At 39.4% G+C, this 24999-nt stretch overlaps 1 protein-coding gene across 3 annotated transcripts in view; it reads right to left on the bottom strand.

The window, feature by feature from the left end:
- Positions 1 to 886: 886 nt before the first annotated feature.
- The window catches only part of slc8a1b (solute carrier family 8 member 1b), a 143032-nt gene continuing 118919 nt past the window's right edge, over positions 887 to 24999 (bottom strand). For all 3 annotated transcript variants that reach the window (XM_085183422.1, XM_085183423.1, XM_085183424.1), the window contains exons 8-11: positions 16278 to 16463; positions 16021 to 16110; positions 11555 to 11658; positions 887 to 11258 (exon numbers count right to left, since the gene is read on the bottom strand). In XM_085183422.1, the coding sequence (XP_085039548.1) occupies positions 10986 to 11258; positions 11555 to 11658; positions 16021 to 16110; positions 16278 to 16463 (653 nt within the window). In that variant the 3' untranslated portion in view covers positions 887 to 10985. The remainder of the gene's footprint in view (positions 11259 to 11554; positions 11659 to 16020; positions 16111 to 16277; positions 16464 to 24999) is intronic.

Genomic DNA, 24999 nt, shown 5'->3' with positions numbered 1-24999 from the left:
AGAAAATAAGAATCTTATTTATTTGGATTTACATAACAAATTAGTGTTGTTGTTTTTTTAACTTACGTGAGTCATTTGTGTTATTTCAAAGCGATAAGGTGCATATTATGTAAAAGTCACGAACACTCTGACTGACTCAATAACCCCAAAGTTCTAAACCTCCTCTTTCATTAACATCAGCACAGAAATTGTGCATCTGGAGCTTCATGGGATGAGCTTCCATGGCTGAGCAGCTGCTGTAGGTGTAATGTGTAAATGTCCCAGTACTGTTGTCCATATAGTGTATTTACAAACTGCATGTTCAGACTAATAAGTTATTATTTCACTGGACACACGTGCACACACTTGCCTTTTATATCTTAGTGAGGACATCTAATTGACATAATGCTTTCCCTAGTCGCTTAACCTAAGTGTAACCATCAAAAATGAATGCCTAATCCTAACCTTTAGCCTAAACCTAACCATAACCTAACTGTAACCCTGACATTAAAACCACATTTTGAGTCTCAAAATGCCTTCAAACTTGTGCCTTCACAAAATGCCTTCAAAAATCTTTTAGTATATCTCTTTTGTGACAAAAGTCAGAGTCACAGGTCATACCTGTTAGGGAATTATTCAGTCTAATCCATTCCAGTAGTGTTCACTATTGTAAACCCAAGCAGATTAATCATGTCCCATGGATAACTTGCTATTTTATTAGTCAGTTAAAGTAAATACCTGCAATGTTTCGAGATGTGCACTTTTTATCTATATCTTAAAGGTATAGTACAGCATACAACAAACTATCTTTAAAGTACTTGATTGTTTTGTAAAGCAACATGTTGTTCAGAACACAGGCTTTGAATGAGCACTGACTGACAGAGAGCTAAAAGAAAGGATTTTAAAAAAAAAACAGAAAATCAAGGCTTGCCCTTTTGTCTCTTACTAAGTCGTTGCATATAGTTTGACAGCCAACTTTGACTTTCTGACAGTTTTAGGTTTTATTCAGCATTCAGGACCAACCATGCACACACACATACACATGCATAAATTCACATTAAGTTCCCAGCATGTTAACCTTCAAGCAGTGGGCTGCCCAGACAAGAACCTGTCTAGAAATCAAACGTGACAGGCTAATGAGATTTCAGACAGACACAGCAGAGGGCAAATAATGAACAGCCAAGGCAAACACCTTTACATAAGTAACGGCACGAAACATGCTGCAACACGGTCTATTTTGCTGACTCACACGCAACCTTCAAACAACAAAAATAAAAAAGAATTTACCTAGTCTCTTGTGTCTTACCTAGTCTCTTGTGTCTTACCTAGTCTCTTGCACTTTAAATAGCTACACCATGGTTCACCTGGTCTCAGGGTGGGTCTACTGTTGTGTGGGAGTGGTCTGCCCCCTTGCCTTGTAGGGTGGGCCGACCCACGTTAGGATATCCAGTCTGCACCTGCAGGGCTCGTGGGTGCCCGTTGGCCAACTGGGTGGGATGGGGAAGCAAACATTGCTGGGTGCACCTTGTCTCAGACCCAGACCAGTTTGTCTTGTCCTTTTACTGTGCATGTCTGTTGTTTGACTAGGGTGTTGTGGATCACCATGGATGTTGAAGGCCATTCATGTGGCTTTGCTGGCTGTACTGCCTGGCGACACCCTGCCCCCCCCTTTTTTAAAAAAATTACATTCTAGTCATTACTTGTTAATAAAGTTAATAATAAATAATAAAATAATAAAGATTCACACGAACAAGAGGAGCCTATAGAGCTGTTCTTGCAAAAGCAAAATATGTTTTGCACCACAGTGCTTTAGATCACAATTCTGTTTGCAAAAGGTGCTAGACAGGACAGGATTAAAATAAATAAAATATCAGCCACAACTAATATAAAATACAATAAAATTAAATGTAACAAACAGGAAGAGGATTTATTTGTGTTTGGAATAATCCATCATGCCTGCAGGCAGAGAATGGGCATGATCCATCATGGTGGCAGCTAAGGAAGAGGAGAAACCTAAACACAATTCATCTATCAATCAGCTCTTATAAAGGCTTTCTACTGACCATTGTGTAACTTTCTCTATATTTACATTCTGTTTATTTCTCTAAAAGCCCTGCAGTTTTTTCTTTTTACTCAGTTTCCAATCAGACCCCCTACTTTACCCAGAAGGCGTTTTTCCTAAGTTACAGTGAGTGCTTTAGGCTAGTGTAACATGCTGTTTGGCTGCTTTTAGTTCAAATAAACCTAGAAGACATTCAGATCAAGAAAATAACCATTTACAGCAAATGGTTACACAGATTTATGAAGGAGCTCTCAGAAAATACCAATCAAGGTCATACTATGAAAATCAATTTTGTCACGTGCAAGATTCTGCAAAATGTTTTTTAACTAGGATAGACTGGGACTGAATCTGAGCTGCAGCAGCAAACAGTGTCAGCGTGGATGTATCAGGATAGTGACAGTAACAAGGTTGCATGAAATATAGTAACTGGATGTTAAGTAGTAAACACAAGTTAAGGTAGTGATTTGGAAAGATAAGTGAAATGTGTGATGTCAATATTTGCAATGACTAATTAGTATTAAAAGGGTTGTAATATTAAGCCTGCATTCTTACTAACAACAGTGGAAAAGCCTTTTGTTGTCTATATGAACCTTTAGATCTCTCACTCTGTGACCTCAAAACACTTTTCTGATGGGTTTATGGCCACAGAAGCCCATTTACTGAATATAAAATGATAGCCATTTTTAAAATTATGGTACCGCTGCACCATCGAGAGCATCCTGACCAACTGTATAACAGTCTGGTATGGGAGCTGCTCTATCTCGGACCAGAAGGCGTTGCAGAGGGTTTTGAAAACCGCACAGCGCATCGCTGGAGCACCACTTCCTGCCATACAAGACATCTGGAGGAAGAGGTGTCTGAAAAGGGCTGGGAAAATCTTCAAAGACCCCAGTCACCCAGCACACGGACTCTCCTGCCCTCTGGGAGCATCCGGACTAAGACCACCAGGTACTGGAACAGCTTCTTCCCTACAGCTGTCAGACTCCTGAACTCTGCCTCCTGACATCTGACCCCCATTAAACTCATGGACTGAACACACACACATCGGACAAAACAAACAAACGGGCGACTGTACCCTAATAACACTGACTGAACCATCACTTACAACCACTTGCACTTTATATAACTACTGTATAAATTATCCATATATCTCACTGATCTTAACTGCACTACTGTAAATGCTGTATAGACAATGATACTGATATTATAGTTTTACAACTGTTTATTAATACTCACAATTGTATATCTACAATCTGTATTGTTTTAAAATTTTATATTTCTGTATAGTTTTCATATTTTCTAACCATATATAGCCTGTACATAGCTTGTACAATGACTACAGCTGTACCCTATACTCATAGTTATAGTATATTCATAACATACCTTCATACTGTGTACATTGTAACATACCTATAATAAATCCACATTCTGTAATATATCTATATTATTGCAAAAGCACTTTCTGGATGGATGCAAACTGCATTTTGTTGCCTTGTACTTGTGACATGTGCAATGACAATAAAGTTGAATTCTATTTTAATTCCATTTAGAAGGACTGTTAATCAAACTTTACTGTGTGATTTAGCCTATAAGCATACAGTATCCCTTTGTTTCTCAGTTAGATCCTCATGTCCGGTTTCACATCAATGGTAATGGCAGATTGAAGCTTAATAGTGGGATGTCATGATTCAATTCAATGAAATCTGGTTGAATTTTATTTAGAAACTACCAAGCAACAGTCATCTCAAGGCTATACCAGTATTTTACTTCATTGCAAAAGTCACAAGCCAACCTTCAGCTCTTTGTGCTTTGCTTCCAAGAAGCAAAAGTGAATTGTGTTGGTCAAACCTCATTAGAAATATACTAATATACAAATTTCCCATTTATATGTGCAAATTATTTTCAAATTTCCCTGTTTTCCAAGCTATATATAAACAAATGAGTGGTGACTCAAGTCACTTCTATCACTGACACAATAACAAAAAAAGTCAGATGACAGTTAATGAAAAGTCAGCTATTCAGGCAAATGTCATATTAATCAGCTTCAGGACCGAGACAGCCCTCGTCAAAGTGTTTAACGACATCCGTATAAATACTGACCGTGGTAGATCCACAGTATTTGTACTATTGGACCTTAGTGCGGCATTTGACACCGTTGATCATGACATATTACTGGAACGTCTAGAGAGCTGGATCGGACTCTCTGGTACGGCACTCGATTGGTTCAAATCCTACCTTAAGAACAGGAACTTCTATGTGTCAATTAGCCAATTCTCATCACATAATATAGAAATCACATGTGGGGTCCCCAAAGGCTCCATCCTAGGGCCCCTCTTATTTAGCATTTATATGTATGGATGTTCAAGTGTACAAGAGACACACAGACGAGCTGGCTCCAGCTTCTATTTACTTATTGAATATGTAGCTAATAATAGAAATTTGCATAATAAATATGTTTGATACTAAAGCTTTTAAATACAGACAGGATGTAACACAAACACACACTGTAGAAAGGCAGTGCACTCACAGGGTCTCTGAAACAGGGTATCCCAAACTTTATTTTACTGGTTTTATCAGAATTACCATGTACCATGGAGAGCAGTCACAGTTAGTGGCAACACACATACAACAACTTTCCTCCTATCATTTGGTCTTGACCAGAAATTAATTTAAAAAAGAAAAGTAAATTAATACACGCACACACAGAGAAACAGCGGCAAAAAGAAAACAAATCTTAAAAATTATTACAAACATGATTATTAAAGTTACTGTTCCGTTAAGAAAAGAAAAAACCCCCACATCAAATCAAAGTGACAAACATAAAAAAACCCTGAAACACCCCGAAAGTGCAAAGAGGACAGAGAAAGAAAGAGAAGATGAATGAAAGGAAGGAGTGAAGAAATAAAAACCAGAATTTGTTGGCACAAAGGAAGAATTTCAGAAAGAAAAACGAAAAGAGAATTATTCAGCAACCAAGATTAATGATCGACAGCTTGGAAAACAGATGGTGATTTAAATACAAACAAATTATCCGTTGAGAGACTAAATCAGATGCAGACACAGGCAGATATTCATAACTATACTTGGATGTTGGTGAATAGAAGCAGTTCTAGAGATAATGATTTAGGGGGCATAAAAAGCAACCGTAAGTGAGACACGAGTCCAAAAAAGACAAACTAAAAACATAACGCTGTCTGAATCAAACAACAACAATCACTGACAAAAGGCAATCTCAAAAGCCTCCAACGCCAAAATAAAAGTAAATGGAAGCAGATGGAAGGAAAAAAATTTACCAACCAAGAATGAAGAAAGAGGATGCATGGGAGGGCAGAGTGAGGCAGCGATAGAGAAATAAGCTCTAAGCAAATTACAACTTCTCCAAAAAGGCAATATATGTCATTCTTGAGTGTAGTGAGTGTTGTTGTTTCCTTTAAATAAATATGTAGAATTAATTCTCTATGGTTAGTGTGATGGTCGTATAGTCCACCTCACTTATAACACTGTACAGTATATACACATTATTATTATTATTGTTTCTTTAATGACAAAATAACCTTTAGATATACATACAGTATTCCTCATCCTCTGTCGGAGAATACAGCCACGGTATTAGAAGTAGCAAGCAGTGTCTCTTTTTTTGTACAAATAACCCATGCAGCTCCCATATAGATTACTTATTTAAGATACATAACTTCTTTAAGATCTCATCTCTCATTCAATAACAGCAGATATTGCCTTTTTTTAACAAAAAAAACTTGATGAATTCATTAGTAATGTGCAAGTTACTCCAAAAAAAAGGAAAAGAAAAGTCATCGCATCTTTGTTTAAATTAAAAACAAAATGTTGTTAAGCTCTACAAACATTACAAAATGTAACTGAACAGAAAAAAAAGGAAAACCTGAATCTGTACAACATTCAAACCTTTTTTAGTCAACACTAAGGAAATGGGATACAATTCTCTATAACTATATACAGACATGTTATCATTCATGCACAGTGTCAACAAGTAGCACATTGACATTCCAAAATATGGAAAACATGGCATAGGGAGACAGAGGGTTAGAACGGGAGCTGGGAAGAAGATACGGAACAAAAGGAGAACTGCCTGTTTTGGTTACTTTGGCAGCAGTGAGATTGAGAAAGCAAGATAGAGAAAGAGGGTGGAGAGACACTGGGACAGATAAAGACACCATAACAATACACATGCTGGGCAGGAGAAGTCCACATCAGTCTCTCTGACCCAGAAATCAACATATGGCTGTAACTTCATTTTTTAATTATTATTATTATTTTCATCTTCTTTCATGTCATCTTCTTTTTCGTTCTTCTTCTCTACATCACCATCCTTTTTTCTACATGTTAAATGTTGCAATTTTAAGGTAGAGAATAGCTCTGGTAGCCTTTGTTTCCAGCGGTACATTTTTTTCTCTGTTGCAAATATTGCTCCGCTCGTACCAGTAGGGGCGTTTGTCCTTCCTTTTGCTCATTTTGTCTGTCCGATGTTGCTGTTATTTATTCCTCGGTCTGTCAGACAGACAGTCAGTTAAAAAGTGAAAATGGCAACACAAACATATCGTCAACCCTTACATTAGAATCAACATTGTTAATGGTTTACAACTGATTCAACACCACTGTATTTTTACATCAGGTACATCATTATTATTGTGGAAATCAGAGACAGAAAACACAATCTCCGTTGTTTACATCAGAAGCAACTCTGTAAATGAACCAACGTAGTAGCCGTTTCACATAAGCGACAAGAACCAGTGCAATGCTTGTCCTTCATTTAAAAACCTGCCCAATTCTGTTTCAAACCCCACCACAGAAGAACAAAAGTTAAAACAAATGCAATCTACAGCTCATTTTTCTACTCCTTACTAGCTGTTAGTGTTAATATATACAGTGATGACCTGGCTAACTTTTGACCCTTTAAAATGCAGAATTTCAAACCAAAGCACGAAGCTGGACTCAAGCGTTATTGTGACTTGAGCTGGAACAAATTGCTTTACAGTCTTTGCAGGAAAGTTGCTAGTTGCAGATAGAAAAAAAAAAGTTAACTTCAACCAGAAAGTTAATATTTGATGATGTACAGCCAAGAAAAGTCTTTAGCTAAACAACAGCTAACAATGTTTAGTTTCCAGCCTTGTTTCAAACTCTGTGAACAGCTGTCATTAATCTGCCAATAAGGTTCATGTCAGACTAGCTTTTAAGCCAAAGTGAATACACCCAGAGAGACGGTGCAGCAAAGCCAGTGCAGCAAAAGAGCTAAATTCCCATAAAAGAAAACTTTTAGCATTTAAAAAAAAAATACAAGCCATAATTTTAATGCACGAAACTGCATTTTTGCAAGCATTTGATTCCTGCTCACGCTAGAGTTCATCTCAAAATATTAGGCAGCTGGCACATTTTAAGTAATTCCAACATGATTTAGCAATATCAAAGACAATTAATACCTTGCTGAAGGTACTCAAAAAGTGATGCATAAGCTTTAATATCGTTATTCCTTCTTTTTTTTAAAAGCAAGCTAGCATAATTTAGTTTTTTTACAGTGTATAAACCCTCAGCTCCGTGCCAGTGAAGAGACAAATACATACAAATTTAAATAAAAAGATTTGAGTTCTGTTAAAACAACATCAAGCTTTTTTTAAATGCTTTTCAGATTACTAATGAAATACGAATTATATTTGGTGTTTTAAGAAAGATCCATTGGTTAGAAAACCCTTTACAGTTTGGACTGCAAACATTAATATCAGATATAAAGTTTTCCCTTTGTCAAAACAGGGGTAAACTGCCACTCCAAGGCCTTCACTTAAGAACAGCTACTCTAATGATGAGCCACAGATTGTGCAGAGTTTGACAAATGCAAGTAATGCTATATCTCATTATACTGTAGCTACCAAACGACGTATACACCAAATGTCTTTTCTTAGTAGTTTTCAAACTGTACAACAAACAAGATTGCAGCAACAAAGCCATGTTTCTGTAGCACTGTATTCTCAAATTTTCATCCTAGTGTTGTTGTGTAATTAATAATTTTTTCAAAAGCTATATTCAGAGTATTTATATCGTTGCAATTATCTGGATTTGCCAAACTCATCCAATCTTAACCAGCCCAGGTCTACTTTCTCAGGGGTTAAAATCTGCCTTTTACAAGAATCCTGCCAAGTTTAAAATGGATTACATCTAGTCCGGACTACTTACTTTTACAGATGACATTATAAATACAATTTATCATATACATCAAGTAAAAAACACATTAGAAGCAGAGAAATTCTGGACTTATGGACTTTTATTATGCCTACATATACTGTAAGTTACGTGTATGCTGAGATCTTTGTGATTTTAGCTGAATGTTGCAATAGTTAACAGTCTGAAGTCTAAACTTCTCTGACAGTCGAGACAGGCTTTAAAATGTACATAATTCTGGGCCCTTGGTGTTCGAGGTTTTGGGATCGATTCGTTGTCTGTCTAATACTGAATTACAGAAAGCAGAAGATCCCCAGACATTTAGTGTTTTGGAATTTTAGTTTGTGAGTCTTACGATCTGGCAGTTAGTTTGGTCTGCACGCAGTAGACGTAGTGTTTCATATGCCCCGGTGTCCTTTTAAGCTACTAGCACACTATTAGGATGATAAATAAGTCCAAGTGGGCCTCTGTCACATCATGCACACAGACCAGTGGTAATAATTTAAGATCAGTTTACATTGTTAAACTAACAAAAGTATGCTACATATATAATAGAATAACAGAGACTGTTTGTGCCCATGTCACAAAGAGAGATTATACACTATAGGAGTTAATTAGCTTTTAACCAGGGTGGACTACCATGGTAACCTGGCTGCTGAGAATTAAAACACTGGGCTATATACTCCACAGCAGAAGGAGATTTGTGGGGACAAGTGTTGTAACTGTATCCTTGTTAGCTTTCTGTTATTGCCCTGAAACCGGCGTGAGCTTGTCAAACACAGGCTGTCTGAGATTAGATGTAACCTGTGTTACATATCCACATTTACCCCGTCCTCTACGCTGATGTCCGGCCCAACAGAAAATCATTTTCAGCTATCCCTTTATCTGATGGCTTTTGTGTTAAGACTGAAAACTGGCAGCTGAACTAATGTGTCAAGTTCAACAAGAATGAGTAAATCCCACAGATCACATTAAGGTTATTTGTTTGAAAGCAACTTACCTTTGAATAAAGAAATATGACAAAGCCAGATGGTAATTGCTTTCTTTAGGTTAAGGCCTTCGTCATCCAGACATATTATGAGTAAAATGTTTTTGACTAGTAGTGTTTTTTGGAATGAAAAGTTGAAGCCTTGTCTGAATGAGTACTTAGAAGCAGCAGGTTGCTTTTACAATATCTAGGAAATTCTTGATGCCTGGTGTGGTAACATAACAAAGACGTGCAGCTATTATCTCATGTAGCCCTGCGCTAGTCTGAAGCAAAGCTCTTTTAACTGAGAAGTCAATGTGTAAGGTTTAGCAATATAAGCGCCTGTTAAATATTCCCCTTAATGACCAATCTATGTCAAACATTATAAATCAAGGGTCAGGGTTAGGGATTAGTGGTTATTACAAAGCCCTTGAAGATTTTGATTGGTCCAGCGACCAGCCAGGTGCACAGAGATAATGACTGAAGCTGTTAAGTAAACCAAGTGGCAGAAAATGAAGGAAAAGAAGGCCTATAAAGGGTGCTAGCTAGAATTTTCAGGCTGTTTAAAAGTTATGATTCAGAAATGATGGCGGCAATCCCACAGGTGGAACACCAGATAACACCAGGTGGTTCCATAGTAAAATCAAAAATACCTAGATATTTATGCAGTGATAATAGTTTCTAACAGTTTTCGACGGTAGAGTGGCCATTTCGTCTTCTCAGACATGACCTTATTAAAGGTAAAAGCACACTAACCACTTGGTTCAAATTAGTCCTTAAATCATTTACATTTACAGTATAAAGCAACAGAAAGAGGGTCCGATCAGGAGCGCATGGCGTAACCGAGACATTCAGAAGGAAAACCGTGAAGCTGTAATGTACGATCAGCTCTTTATATTTACAATTTGAACCTCAGTGACGCTTAAAACATTTCATCTCACTGAATTTGCTCTCCTGCGAAAGTCATACTCGGCATTTCTACAGGCTGGGAGAGCGAGAGTCAAAAAGACCTCGAACACGAAAGCATATCTCGCCTCACGCGGTGAGAGCAAGACGAGAGGCGGTTTTTTTTCACAGTACTTGACCATCTTCCCACAACACACAAGCAGGGACACCCACTGTTACACACCAGCACACACGCAGTTAGTTGTCATGAAACAATTGTGGCAATGTATCCGGTTTCTTCTGATTATGTTTTCAGTATTGTCTGGTCATGCATGCACATACTGATAAAGTTATTCTTTCTTTGTCTGTCTCACTCCTGCCTGTTACAGTGCTTGGATACGATGCACTACACTGAAAGAGGGCTCCTGCTGAAACCACTCGTTCTCAATAGGAGCTTTTATGGTGCGTACCTCTGTTTTAACCTCAGTCCCAGTGTTTAAATTCATTGTAATTCTATATGGTTGAGCCAGTTGGGACACGTTTAATAAGATGACTTGATTGGTTTGCACTTTTAGAGTGAGACGCGAATATATATCTTTGATTTTTTTCTTTTCTCATTAAGCTTCCCCCGTTCCAGATAATTTTGCTTCCTATTAATCTCATGTTTTTTGTCATCCTTCCATGCATCTGTACCTCTTTCCATTCTGTCTTTATCTGTTTAACTGTGCACTCCTTCATCTGTACATCCATCCATTCATCTATCATTAAATCTATTGCTGAAGGGGGGACTTATAGAACAACGAGACAGCCTTAATTCCTAAATCCAAATTCATCCACCTCCCCCTTGTTTTTTCCTCCATGTTTTCTTGCTTTGTCCCACCCTTCTCTTCAACATCTCCTATCATCTTAGAAGCCCTGGATGTGGCAGTAGGCTTCCAGTGAGGAGAAGAGGATGTAGAGGAGCCACAGGCTAACGAACAGCATGGTGGTAAGGGCCTTCGCAGTCCGGGGCCCACCCAGCTCTCCACCAATGTCTGGTCGCCGTCGGTACATCAGCATGGCGACACAGATAAAGGCAAAGATGGTGAAGAGTGTGACCGAGAAAGCCAGCGTGCCAGGATTTACCCTGAACTCCTCACCCCTGCTGTTGTGGTAGATGGCAGCAATGGACCACGCCACCTGTTGAACAGCAGCAAAACTGAATTTAATAACATGAGACGCGTGACCATGTACAACAAAGGAAACAAAAGCAAATATAGACTTTGCCAAAGGAGACAGATGGGTGTGACAGACCATACCACTTGTCAGTCACACACTCATTCATGCAGAATTAAAGAATAGGACTCATGCAGTAACCTATCATTTATACCAAGCACAACATAATAATTTATACTACAGCAAAATGACAAGCACTACTGCATTTTCTCTAAATAGCTATCAATCAATAAATCTTTAATTAAATGTGCTGGACTTACCCCAATGCCCAGAAACACATTGACAGCATTGGAGCCTGTCACATTACCAATGGATGCATCTGCATACTGATCCTGGATAGCTGCTACCTTACTGGCAAATGTGTCTGGATGAAGAGAGAGAGAGAGAAAAAAGAGCTAAAAAACAGAGTTGTCATTGGCCATAAAGTAACTGGTGATCGTTGTTACTATCTCTCATGTTCAAGTTAACGAGAAAGGAAAAAAAAAAGATCAGATACAGCTGATCGCAAGATAAAAAACACTCTTAATTCTGATGATGACTTATTAAAAACTTCCATCACCAAGAAATGAATGCAACCGTTTTTGTGGAGTGAAAGTGTAAAGCAATAAATAAAAAAAAATGTTCCATTCAGTGTAAATTAAGTGTTACTGACTTAATGTCTAACACTGCAAACAGACTGACACGCCTAATCACAAAATTCCCCAACTGTGCCTGTAGCCTGTAACAGTTGCCTTTGTTATCATAGAGTATTTGAACTTTTTTTTTATGTTATTTCCACTTTCAACCAGAATAACAACAATGGATATCTATGCCAAAGGTACAAGGAGGGGAGGCAAAAGATAGATGAGGAGAGGAAAGAGGAGATATAAGTTGGATTGCATTTTTATCGTCATGGACAAGGTAAGATTTCTGCACAAAAAGATGGATGACTTTGTAGCTCTTCTAAGGAATCCGTTTGACTTCCATTAGTGTATGGTTCTGCGTTTCACAGCAACACAGAATTAATCAAGATCCCATTGCTCCCACTGACAAACAGGAATAATCTAAGAGTGGTAAGAAAAGAAGGTTTAAGATTACAAACGATGAAACACTGGTCACACTGCAGTGAAGATATTGGTCTGTTAGAATCAATGTTTCTCCAACAAACAGCCATGCTGTTACTGGAAAACCCTGTAAGACTGTTACTGGAAGACTTGAATTATGCATTGTGCATTCTACGACTTTCACATGACTGAGCAGCTGTAATGGGATAATTTCCCGCCGTGAATTATGAAAATTACTCTGGATCTGGTAAATTTGCAGTGATTTCTGTGTTACACAAGACTGCATGGACAGATACGGACACTTTTCATGCATGCATAATGTATATAGCTATTAATACAGACCACATACAGAGCACTATATAAATCTTGTTTTCTATTTTTAGACAGGCAACCTTAAATTAGGAGCCACAATCTTTAATCCCATTGCAGTGTTTCTTCTACAGCAGCCAGCATATGCACGATTTGCTCCGAGATCAAGAATTTACAAAGTTGAATTGCAGTCAGGGGGAACAAACAGATTTTGGCCTGGTGACTAATAAGCAATGTGCTGCGTAGTCCTAAAAATTACCCCTGCCTAATGTTTGTCAATACAGCAGCTCCAAAGTCATGCTCTTCCTTCCTGCACTGAAAGGAGCAACGGTGACTCTGCCAGATCTCAACAATAGGCTGTTAGGTGAGCAAATAGCCAAATGGTCAGTTAGCACTCTTTTCTGGCTAGCTTCTCTTTGTTAGTGATTCATGTCATCTAGCCTTTCTCTGCCAGATACAACAAGAAGAGACAAAAACTGAGATTACGGAAGAAAGCAAAGGATGAAAAGAGAAGGAAGGGATTACTTGAAGCAGCAGCCAACCTGGCTGTGGAAAAGAGGATGATGGGAGGATCAAGGAGTAGATATAGGGTGGTGATAAATATGACAATTGGCCTGTGAAAGAGACTAACACCTGTGTGTTTGCGAAGTTTGCCACCTGGGTCCAATCTGATGCCATGCCTCTACCAGCTGGCAAAGGCATGCACGCCTGTGCATCAAATGGTCTTTGAGTGCTTGTGAGCTTGATTGAGTGGGTGAGTCCGTGGGTGTGTACGTGTTCAGCAATGACGCGAGTGTGCGTTTCTGTGAAACAGGTTCCACTCTGAAGCTCCTTATGTGACAGTATGGCTCCCTGGAGAGCTTTTTGCCCTTTTCCACTACCTCTCTGTCAATCAGTCACTGCCTCGCTCTTCTCTTTTTGACGTCACGCTCCTCCTTCTTCCCCTCTCCCCTCTGTTCCTGTTTTTCCCCATTGCCTCTTAAAATGGAGGAACATGCAACTAATATGCTCAGGAAAATCTTGGCATTTGGAATGTTTATGGTGTTAGCAATAAAGGAATAAAAACAGAAGCATTAATCCTCTGGGGACCGTGACTATCCAAAGGAAATCCGGCCCTCTTGAGATTCCTTATTATAGATCACTGGTCCACAAAATACTGAACAATACACAGAGGGGTATATATACTCAGGGGGTACAAACTAGTTGAAAATCTTTTTAAAGATATTTTGTTCTGAACTGGACAGTGCTGGGAGACTGATGGGTGGCAGCTCTTATTAGTTTAATTGAAAAACATTCAGGAATATTTATTAATTTGTTACTTTGACAGAGGGTCAAAGAGTATTCGAGTATTTTACAGTGACTGATCATTAATATCTTATCTATTTACATTTATTAGTCAAAAATCCTGACATATTTATTGTGATACAATATTGTGAGGATACATGATGACTATCAGCTTCACTGTCCTGAACCAACATTTATTGCACAATGCTTTAATCTTCTGTATATGTCTCTTTTTTTTCTCTTTTAAATCCCTGTGTATTTTCCTCAGTTTATATGCTCGGATCAAATTTCTGAAGCCATTAGGAGTCATGATAATACACTGCACACATTAAGTGAACTGTTGAATGATGAACCAACAAAGTTTTACCTGAAATTTTACCCGAATACCCGCAAACTACAAACAAATGTGAGCTTCTTTAGATTCAAATTTTCCTAACAGCACCGCTTTAGTTGTTTTCTTTCTATCTCCCTTTCTCCATGTGTGGGTTAGCCTGGCTAACTGTGATAAACGAGGTTAACTGACATAGAACCACAGCACAGGATGGGTTTTATTAACTGTAATAGCCACAGAACTGAGGTCTGTTTCTTTGTGTGTGTGTGTGTGTGTGTGTGTGTGTGCGCATGTGTGGTGAAGCCACAGGAGGCTCTGTTAATAAGGCTGAGAGCTGAGCCACTTTGTTTTCATTCGGCAGCTCTACACATTGTGTGCAGTACTGTGACTTGAGCATCTCTCTGTATGTGTATGTGTCCATAAATTCAGCTGATATCAAGTGTATATTTTTCTTAGTGTGTGAGCATATATTACATGTATAGCCATATGCTAATGTACTATGTGTGTATGTATATATGTGTGAGTATAAAGTAGTATGGAGCACACGCCTTTTATCCCTAAGCTCCCTAAATGGGAGGACAGGGAGCACCTGAGCCTGACATGACAAATAGCCTTATGGTAATAGCACATGGTGGTCACAGTACAAGTCATTGTGTGTGGGTGTGTGTGTACACAAGTGTGCAAAATCTCTTTCAAGCTTTAATGTTTTTCAGATAGATGAGCGTGCTTGTCTATTACTCAAGTTGCGCAGTCGTTTATGTTTTTCCATGTTCTAGTTTATACATCTAGCAGTCAAGTACACACTGTATGTGTGATGTATTTGTCTCTGTGTGCAAGGTTAAAACATATAATCACCCAGCCATCGCATTTGGTCATTCTTCACACTTACGCAAGATGAGCCCTGTTGCTGTCGACAGACTGCACTGCTTTATCTAACGGCGACCCAAATACAAAAAATATTGTGGCAAGACGCTGAGAACTACTGGGTTAGTTCTGGTACAAGTTCACTGAAAATAAGAGCTCGGGAAATGTGAGCTCTGAGGTTCTTTTGATCTACTTTTATGTTGTTTTTCTTTGGATTTGTAATAGCAGAAAAATAATATTAATGAACATCAATACAAAGATGCTTTCATGTGGAAAAGCTCTTCAAATCTATTTGTCATTACAGGAAAAGCAAATTTAGTGAATATTATTATGATGATGCCAGAATTACGACTATCATTTTCTAGTAATGGATAATAACCCAAGTCCCATTCCCTGTTACTAAATAACCATGACATTTCTTTTCTGGATGAGTGAATTTGAGTTGAGACTGTGTAATTTGCCATAAACCAACATAAAAATCCCCTGCATACTTTGTAGTCTATAGTGCAACATATCACACTGAAATATATCTCATCTTTATGAAAGTTGCTACTGTATATATAAGAATTACTAGTTACTTAGTGTTTCTCGAACTTGGGAAGTTTTAATAGCGTGCCTTGATATTCATTCCACTGTAGCTTTAGTTGATTTGTCTAGAAAATGAGCAAAGAACTGAAAATATCAATATATATTCCTTGAGGTGGATCATTGATAAACAAAGACCTTTTCCTCATAATGACTTTACAAAGCTAAATAGCAAATATAAAGAGAGAACAGGATTTGATTAAAGCTGGCACAAGGTCCAGTAGATGGCAAAAACATATACTGTGATGGATTCATGTACGCCTACACATACATGTACATAAACATAAAGGATAAGTGGTCACACGCTTACCTGGTACTGAGGTTCCCAATGCAACAAATACTACTGCTGTGACAGAGTCTTTCAGGCCTACTGTGCATCCAAAGTGAGAGGCCAGGTCCCCTGTAAGGATAGGAAAGGAATAATTTCCATCCCTATATACTTAGAAGAAAACAGATGCGTTCAGCTGTTGAACAAACCATCATTTGTTGTGTTTGAGCTTTAAATACAATATATTGTTTCTTTTGGTCGCATCTCTTGTCAATCCCTCAGGATATTTAAAGTCTTACCAATGATAGCGGTGAGCAGTCCGATCATGCAGATGGAGACTACAAAGCAGGCCCAGCCATTCCAATACTCTGTGGGCGGGACGAAGGCGAACAGAACCTTCCAGAATACAGTGAGGAAATGCATGACGTAGTCAAAACACGAGGGCAGCTTCTCCTCCCCACACTCCTCATCGTCGTCATCTTCGCCTGGGAAGAAATAGGGGGAAAAAACATACATGGTAGCCAGTTGAATCCTTGAGTCTTTGTTAAATGCACAGATTGTTTACACCAAATTAAATAAGATCCACAAGTTCGAGACCCAGGCACATCACAGATCAGATTCAATGTCATCCCTGCACTCCCATGCCTTTCCTGTTGCTGTAGTTGAAAATGTTGTTTGAATCTATAGTCTATAGTGATTTAGCCTGATAACCTGAAAAGCAAAATCCCTGTGTGTGTGTGTGTGTGTGTGTGTTTGTGTGTGGTTCCAAGCCAAACCTCTGCTTTCAGAATCAGCTTTATTTGGCCATGTTTGTAAACGCAAACAAGGAATTAGACTCCAGTACACTTTGCTCCCTGCATGCAAAGAAAATAAACATTTTTTTAAAATAGGCTGTATGTTAGAAACTATGCAAACTGAGTAGTGCAATGTGTTAGAGTTATTTCATAGTGTTCATGAGAGTCACGGTCCTGGTTCTTTGACTGCGTTTTTGGGTTGATTATGGTTATGGTATTAGTTAGTCTTTAGTTTTATATTTCCTAGAGCCTCTGAGTTTTCATTATTATGGGCGATCGTGGCTCAAGAGTTGGGAGTTCGCCTTGTAATCGGAAGGTTGCCGGTTCGAGCCCCGGCTTGGACAGTCTCGGTCGTTGTGTCCTTGGGCAAGACACTTCACCCGTTGCCTACTGGTGGTGGTCAGAGGGCCCGGTGGCGCCAGTGTCCGGCAGCCTCGCCTCTGTCAGTGCGCCCCAGGGTGGCTGTGGCTACAATGTAGCTTCCCATCACCAGTGTGTGAATGGGTGGATGACTGGATATGTAAAGCGCTTTGGGGTCCTTAGGGACTAGTAAAGCGCTATATAAATACAGGCCATTTACCATTATTTACAATTCTAGTTCTATAAGTCTTGTTGTTCATATTTGGTCCCTTTCTGTTACTTGTGTCTTCCATGATTCCCTTGTAGGTTCCGAGTTCTTAGTTTCCTCCTGGTCCAAGTTTTTATGTGTTTTTATATTTTTGCATTTTCATACTACAGCAACAAAAAGCAGCTTCATTCAGTTGATCCTTGGTCTCCGAGTCCTGCGTTTGGGTCTCACCTTACCTGCCACGGAGTGCATCCGCAGGAAGAAACTACCTCTGTGGAGTCTGGTTTTCACAAACAGCGCTCTGTAGCACCTGCCTGAAGGTAGCAGTTTGAACAGTTTATGTCCAGGATGTAAGGGGTTTGCAGAGATGTTTTCTGCCCATTTACTAACCCTGGACCTGCACAGGTCCTGGATGGAGGGAAGATCAGCACCAAGAGCAATCCTCTCTGCAAATCGGATTACTTGTTACCGGCTGACCGGCAGCTCTTGTGGCAGGGGGGAGGGTTTCTCTGAAATTCCACCACAGCCAACCACGTTTGGTTAGGCTGCTATGTGCGGTGTGAGTGTGTTGAATGTTTGCTGAAAGAAGGGAATAGCTGGAACCTGAAATTACTCTCCTCACTCAGTAAAAGAGAAACGCTCACATGCTATTAGAAGTCTGTGCGCTCGCTGTATAGCTGGCTGTTTTTCTGATCCATTTATAAATGAATGAATAAAACGAGACCACCTGCTGCTTCCATGAAACATGCTGACTTGGTGATTCCAGGGAAAGCTATAATCTCTTATTGATTTCACCCTTGTCATTCAGTCACTGCATACTATTAACATTCAAAGAGGTGGTGATGCATTAAAATGTCCCAAACAACCGAATAAAACCCCATTAGCACTCTAGGTTTCAAACTGCAGCTGCTTTCCCATACGGAGTTGTATGAGGTCTGACCTTAAAAAATATATTTAATTATGTTTTAACCTTACATCTTAACATTTAAATATATAGCATTTACACATTCATGATTGTCACGAACAACAATCCATTTGCATGTTAATAAACTGACTGTTGTTTTTTTTTTGTTATGCTCATGAAACAACTGGAAATAATCACTAGGCAGAGGCAGACAGCAAGACTGTTAAGATGCTCCTTCTGTTATTATTATTATGATATTACAAGAAGCCTGATATTTAAGTCTTAAACATACTGTACTGTGCAAAAGTCTTGAGCTGCATTTGATTTTTGTTGCATATGTTGCATCCAATGAGTGAGACGTGGTTTTGAATAAGAGTTCTTTAGGCTTCTTAAGGTCTTTCAAAAATTTTTGGACATTGGCTGCTTTTTTACTCATTTTCAATCCAGTCGTTCATCTTGATCAATTTCAAATGAAATTTCTGGTTTGTTTATTGTTCGTATAGCCACTTAAGTAATAAAAAATGCTCCTCAGCCCATTAATAAACTAATCTACACATAACAAATAGCTGTTATCGATCTAAATAGAAAATATGTATTTCAAAAACAAAACTGTTTTTACTATTTTTTTAATTGAATCTATGAAAAAATTCACAGTTTGACAGACTTAAAATAGTATTTTTGCATCAATAAGGTGATTCCCAAAGCTTTACTAGCTGAAGTGTGTCCATAAAAACTGGGGAAATTGGATAATGGGAGAACAAAAGAAATGGCAGTCCTAAAAACTATTTATAGCAGATGGACAGTATCTGAAGCCATGTCCTGACACAGGACTCAATAGAAGCATCAGACACTTAGGTTGATTCATTTAATGTTTGGCTCTTCCAAAATGTGTTAATGGAAGGGTGGCTGTGAAGAAGGAATTCTTAAGAAAGGAAAATGGGGATAAAATGCTGAGGTCAATATGTACACAGGAGGTCAGCAGAGAGGTGCAACAGTATCGACTGCAATTTGTAAAACATAATAGAGGCTCTGTTGTGGTTTGGGGCTGCATGTTAGTCAGTAGTGTGATCTTTTATGAATTATGAACACAGTAGACCATCAGATTTTGATCCACCATGCGAAAGTTTCCGATTGGTAATGGATGGCTTTTTCAGCGTGACAGTGATCCCAAACACACTGTGGATAGTGCAAAAACATTCAGTCATGGAGTTTAACATTACAGCATCATCTTGGCAGAGAACAGAACAAAAGCCAGCCAACACCCAAAAAAGAGCTTTGAACATCCTCCAAGAAGCCTAAAGATCTATTTCCAAAGGCTACTTGAACAAAGGCTTGCTGAAGAGAGTTACGCTGTATTAAAGAGTAAAAACAGTCCTATCAATACTTGACTTTCAAGCTTGTTATTCTTGTACAAAACATTTCAATAGCAAAATATAAAGAAATGTGGGTGGTGCAAGACTTTTGCTGAGTTATGCACCCGATCTTGGCTGAATGAACATGAACTTGGATTAACATAAAAATAAATGAACTCTGATAAGGCCAATAATTTCCTCTTGGGTCACTGTTTAATGTAATTAAAAATAAATGTTTCAAATCATCAACTATAAATGAACATAAGGGGAGTGGAAAGAGCAATACCCTCATCTACAATAATGGTTTGCAGGACACACTCTTACACAGAGGCAGGCACACACACACACACACTCTGCAATGAATTATAAAACAAGACTCTCTACCTGAGTTATGTCACTTTTCACTGTCAGCAGCTCTCCTTCCCTCCCACACAGTCTGTTACGGCTGAATGGAGCCATTTCTCTCTGGCTTTCTTTCTACTTCAGTTAATGTTTATATGTGCCCTTTTATCACAGCCTTGGTCTCACTATTTGGCTCTTTGGTCCTTTTTTGATTTTTTATTTTCTGGCTCAGTATGTTTAGGTGCAAGCATCTGAGGGACAGATAATACCAGAACATCAGCAGACTGCTAATGTCCAGTAAAGATAAAATATCTACTGCATACAGTCTAAAAACAATTCAATCTAACACGAGGAAAATATGCGCTGTTCCAACCTGTTTTGACTGTCTTGCTATTCTTTAAGTGCATCCTAAAGGGCTCAGTGTTCAATCAGTGCTTTTGACTCACACTGGGATATATGCAGCACACTGCTAGTTGACTCATTTGTCTTGAAATTTAGCATCCATTGTGTGAAAACAGGAGACAAGATAATGACTGCTGAACTGTTGTTCCTACATGCTCAATAATATGCACAAAAGCAAAAATCATGTCCAATTAAGTCATCTTAAAGGGCTTATATAGAAAGAAAGACAGTTGTTCAAAAACTATGGATTTAATTCATTCATTTACTTTTACAATAGCATTGAAAATGTCACCTTCTCCAGTTTTCAAAGGGAAAGGGTTGCAAGGGAAAATGTGTATTCCCCAAGTGGTTGGCAGTGTTTTGGTTGCTAGCATGTTGCCTGCAGTTTTTTTGCTACTATCTGTAGTACAACTTCAAAAAGCATAGTTGTACCTCAGTACTCCAGCCAACATGCTTCAGCCAACATCACTTCCATTCAAACCGGTGCAGTAATATGTTAGTGACAGGTGGTTGCCAGGGGGTCACTAACCGGTCTGTATTCCTGTGTGAGTGGAGCTTCAGCATTCATTTTCTTAGCAACTGCCATCAGCCTTCACTGACCAGGGAATACTTATTTTTTACTCATGACTGAGGTTGCCAGGCAGTCGTTGACCATCTGTAGCCCTGTGAGGCTGGGGTCTTATTCATTGATCCTAAAGTGTCACCGTGTGATTGCCACTTGCCATTTGTTAGTGTCGTAGCTGACCACTATGTTGTAACATACATACATTTCTAAAAATTAGTAAAAAAACCCCCCACATTTATAAAACACTTTCTATATAAGGATCACAAAGTGCTTCACAACAACAATGAACCAATGAGGAACAAGCAACGGATTATGATCAGATAACCAAACTGCACCCTCATCCCTCTATCTCAATCTTCTACTTATGCCTGACTTGCATGCTCTCTTTCGCCTCTGTTTATCTATGTCACACCTCAGTAACGTGTCATACTGATAACGTTTTTATACTAAAGTAAGTTCTCAATTTTCTCTTTTCATTCTTGGTCACATTTGGTTTCTACAGCAATTTTGTAATTGTAATTGAATATTGTGTTACTCCCCTTCAGTCGTCATTCTTCACTCAAATATGAGTGAAGAAAAAGCCAGAAAAGGGTGGAGGACCCACTCCGGGTCAGGGACGAGACCCTGCCCCAAGTGGAGGAGTTTAAGTATCTCGGGGTCTTGTTCATGAGTGATGGGAGAAGGGGGCGGGAGATCGACAGATGGATTGGTGCAGCGGCTACAGCGATGCGGACGCTGTACTGTCTGTTGTGGTAAAGAGAGAGCTGAGTGTAAAAGCAAAGCTCTCAATTTACTGGTCGATCTACGTCCCTACCCTCACCTATGGTCACGAGCTGTGGGTAGTGACCGAAAGAACGAGCTTGCGAATACAAGCGGCGGAATGGGCTTCCTCCGAAGGATGGCTGGCCTCTTCCTTAGAGGTAGGGTGAGAGGTTCGTAGAGCCGCTGCTCCTCCACATTGAAAGGAACCAGTTGAGGTGGTTTGGGCATCTGACAAGGATGCCTCCTGGGTGCCTCCTGGGCGAGGTTTTCCGGGCATGTCCCACCTGGAGGAGGCCCTGGGGCAGACCCAGCACACGCTGGAGAGATTATATCTCTCAGCTGGCCTGGGAACACCTTGGTGTTCCCCCGGATAAGCTGGAGGAGGTGGCTGGGGAGAGGGAGGTCTTGGCTTCTCTCCATTTTCCAGCCCCAGCCCCGGATAAGCATAAGAAAATGGATGGACGGATGGATGGATATGACTAAATGGCATCATTCGGGGCATGTGTTTGATATCGTATTGGCATTCTCTGATATTTATTTGAAACTTCGTTTGCTTCCACAAAACAACTGCCTCTTGGGAGTGTATATAAAATCATAAAAACAAAATGAAAGAGCAATGCAAAATCACATAAAATAGCGTGTGATAAGGTTGGGCAACTAATCACTTTCTTAACATCAGGGAAGAATAGAGAGTTTAAGGGTTTTAAGAAATAAAAATTGATTTGTGGTGTGAGATGGGCTGAGGAACAGCTGTTTCCTGAGTCATCTATGTATATACATAATATGGTCTATTCACCCACTCCACATGCAATCAAGCTTTTAATAGGCCAACTTCATAAATTGTAGCAGAGGACAGCTAATGCATTCCTCCTCCCTCTATCTCAGTCTTCTCCCCCATGCCTTACTTGCACACTCTCTTTCCTCCATCTCTTCTTATGTCACTCTTCTGTTATGTGTCATACCGATAAAGTTGTTATTCTAAAGTTAGTTTTCAATTTTCTCTTTTCATTCTTTCATTTGGTTTCTACAGCCATTATGTAATTGAATACTCTGTGTTAAGTCCTTATTTCATCCCCTTCAGTCTTCATTCTTCACTCAAATATGACTAAATAGCATTGTGAGTCTCTTCACATCATTCGCTGCATCTTTGATATCCTATTGACATTCTCTGATATTTATTTGGAGCTTTGTTTGCTTCCACAAAGCAATTGCTAGCCTTTTGGGGGTTTATATAAAATCATAAAAACAAAATGAAAGAGCAATTTAAAATCACACAATGCTGAAGAAATGGAAGGCCAAACAAGCTAAAGACACCAGGCGCTGCCCCACATAGATATCAATATTTTTTATTTCTCACCCTACTACGGTAGTAGATATCTCTTATTTGTAGTTGCTCACTGGGCATGCCCAAAAGCTGTGCTCTCATAATCTAGGAAGAAGATAACAGACTGCAGCTCTTCTCTACATGCTTGCAGCCAAGCAGGATGCGTTTCCATGACTATGTCTGCCTATTGGAGTGTGTCCCTTAAGTGATATGGTCAGTGCTCCTGGGACTTGTAAAAATCATGCCACTGTCTGTTTCTCAGATTTATAGACACACATCCAGACTCTAAAAAACAAGCGCACAGAGGTTTGAAACTGATGTGACCAAAAGCTGTTTGGCAGAAAACCCCAGACTTAAACAGATCACTTCCCATTACAAAAGAACAGAAAGAAACACTTTATTAATTCTGTCAAGCTTCTTTGCTGTTACAAGGATTATGAAAAAATGCCCAAGCGCATTGAAATCAACAGAAAAGGGGAACAGTCCTTACAACAGGACTGTTACGTCTAATTGTTGAATGTTTGTCATTATGCTTCTTAAATTTGTAAAGTCTGAGTTCAATCTATAGCAGCGGTCCCCAACCTTTTTTGCGCCACGGACCGGTTTATGCCCGACAATATTTTCATGGACTAGCCTTTACGGTGTCGCGGATAAATACAACAAAATAAAACTAGTACCGGTACCGAAAAAAAGAAGATTTATTCATAACACACGAGAAAAGACCCAGGAAAACCGAGTTAACGATAAAAACAATAACAAAATAACGCTGAAAACCGATAAAAACCCTGAAAACCATACATTTCGCACCTGAGCCTCAACTCTCACGGCCCGGCACCAAACGACTCACGGACCGGTACCGGTCCGGGGGTTGGGGACCGCTGATCTATAGGATCAAGACATTCCTTTGTCCCTGAGCACCTCTCCAGCCACTCTGTGCTGTGGGAGGTTTTATGCAGAAACATCCTATCTGAAAGATCTGTTTCTTGTGATGTTGCTTCCTGCTTTTATGATCCTTTTGGTGAGCAGGAAGTCATACATACAGAGACACATGCACACACACACACACACACACACACACACACACACACACACACACACACACACACACACAGATATAAGGCTTGCTGCCTTGTCTTTGTAACCAAGGGGGGTTACGAGGGGAGGTGCGTGTAAACTACTGTGTATTGTGTGAACTGTTTTCCCAATAAAAGGCAGCAAGCGGAGGCTGCATTTGGGGGTCATCTTGTGGTAGATACCAACGAGGCCTCCCTTGCAAGTAAATCGATCGATCACTGACTGTCTTGATTTCTTCATGATGAATAAGTCTCTAAACCAGCGGAGCTTGTGGAAACACAGACCCAACAAGGACATCAAGGAAAATTTGTCACATTAAAATACCAAAAGACACAATCATATACCCAATATATGCACAGAATACCACAGAAATAAAACAAACAAACAGTGGAGACAACTGCATGTCAGTCATCCAAGTACCTTCAAACGTGGTGCTGTGATTTGTGCTGCTCGTTAGTGTGTTTCTTTGACGCTTGTAATTTGAGTCAAACCACAGACACAAGACAACATGGTTGTTAAAAATAGGCAGAACTCAAATTTCGAGAGAACCCTAGGACTTCTGAAGAACCTCCCTGCATTTCTGATGACATGCCCATAATCTTCAAAGCCTCGTTTGCCGATAAAACAGATTTTAGTTAGCTCCTACATTCTTTGATCAAATAAAACCAGGGACCATTTTCTACTGTACTCTGACAGCTTTGAGACTGATTGTGTGTGTTTGGTGCGTCTATCAGAATTCATGCTGGCATGCTCATGTTTATATTCATGTTCCACTGGTCCTGTCATCCTGTCTGTCTAGGGCACACATTGAAACATACGCACACAAACAGACTCAGGCTGTCAGGCACCAGAGTCACAGGAGAGCTTCAAGTAGACACTTGACAGTTAAACTGGGCTAAATCTTTTCTCAGTATGACATAAGAAAAACTAATTA

The sequence above is a fragment of the Neolamprologus multifasciatus genome, chromosome 13, assembly GCF_963576455.1.
Source record: "Neolamprologus multifasciatus chromosome 13, fNeoMul1.2, whole genome shotgun sequence".
Lineage (NCBI taxonomy): Eukaryota > Metazoa > Chordata > Actinopteri > Cichliformes > Cichlidae > Neolamprologus > Neolamprologus multifasciatus.
This window is presented reverse-complemented; position numbering and strand designations above follow the sequence as displayed.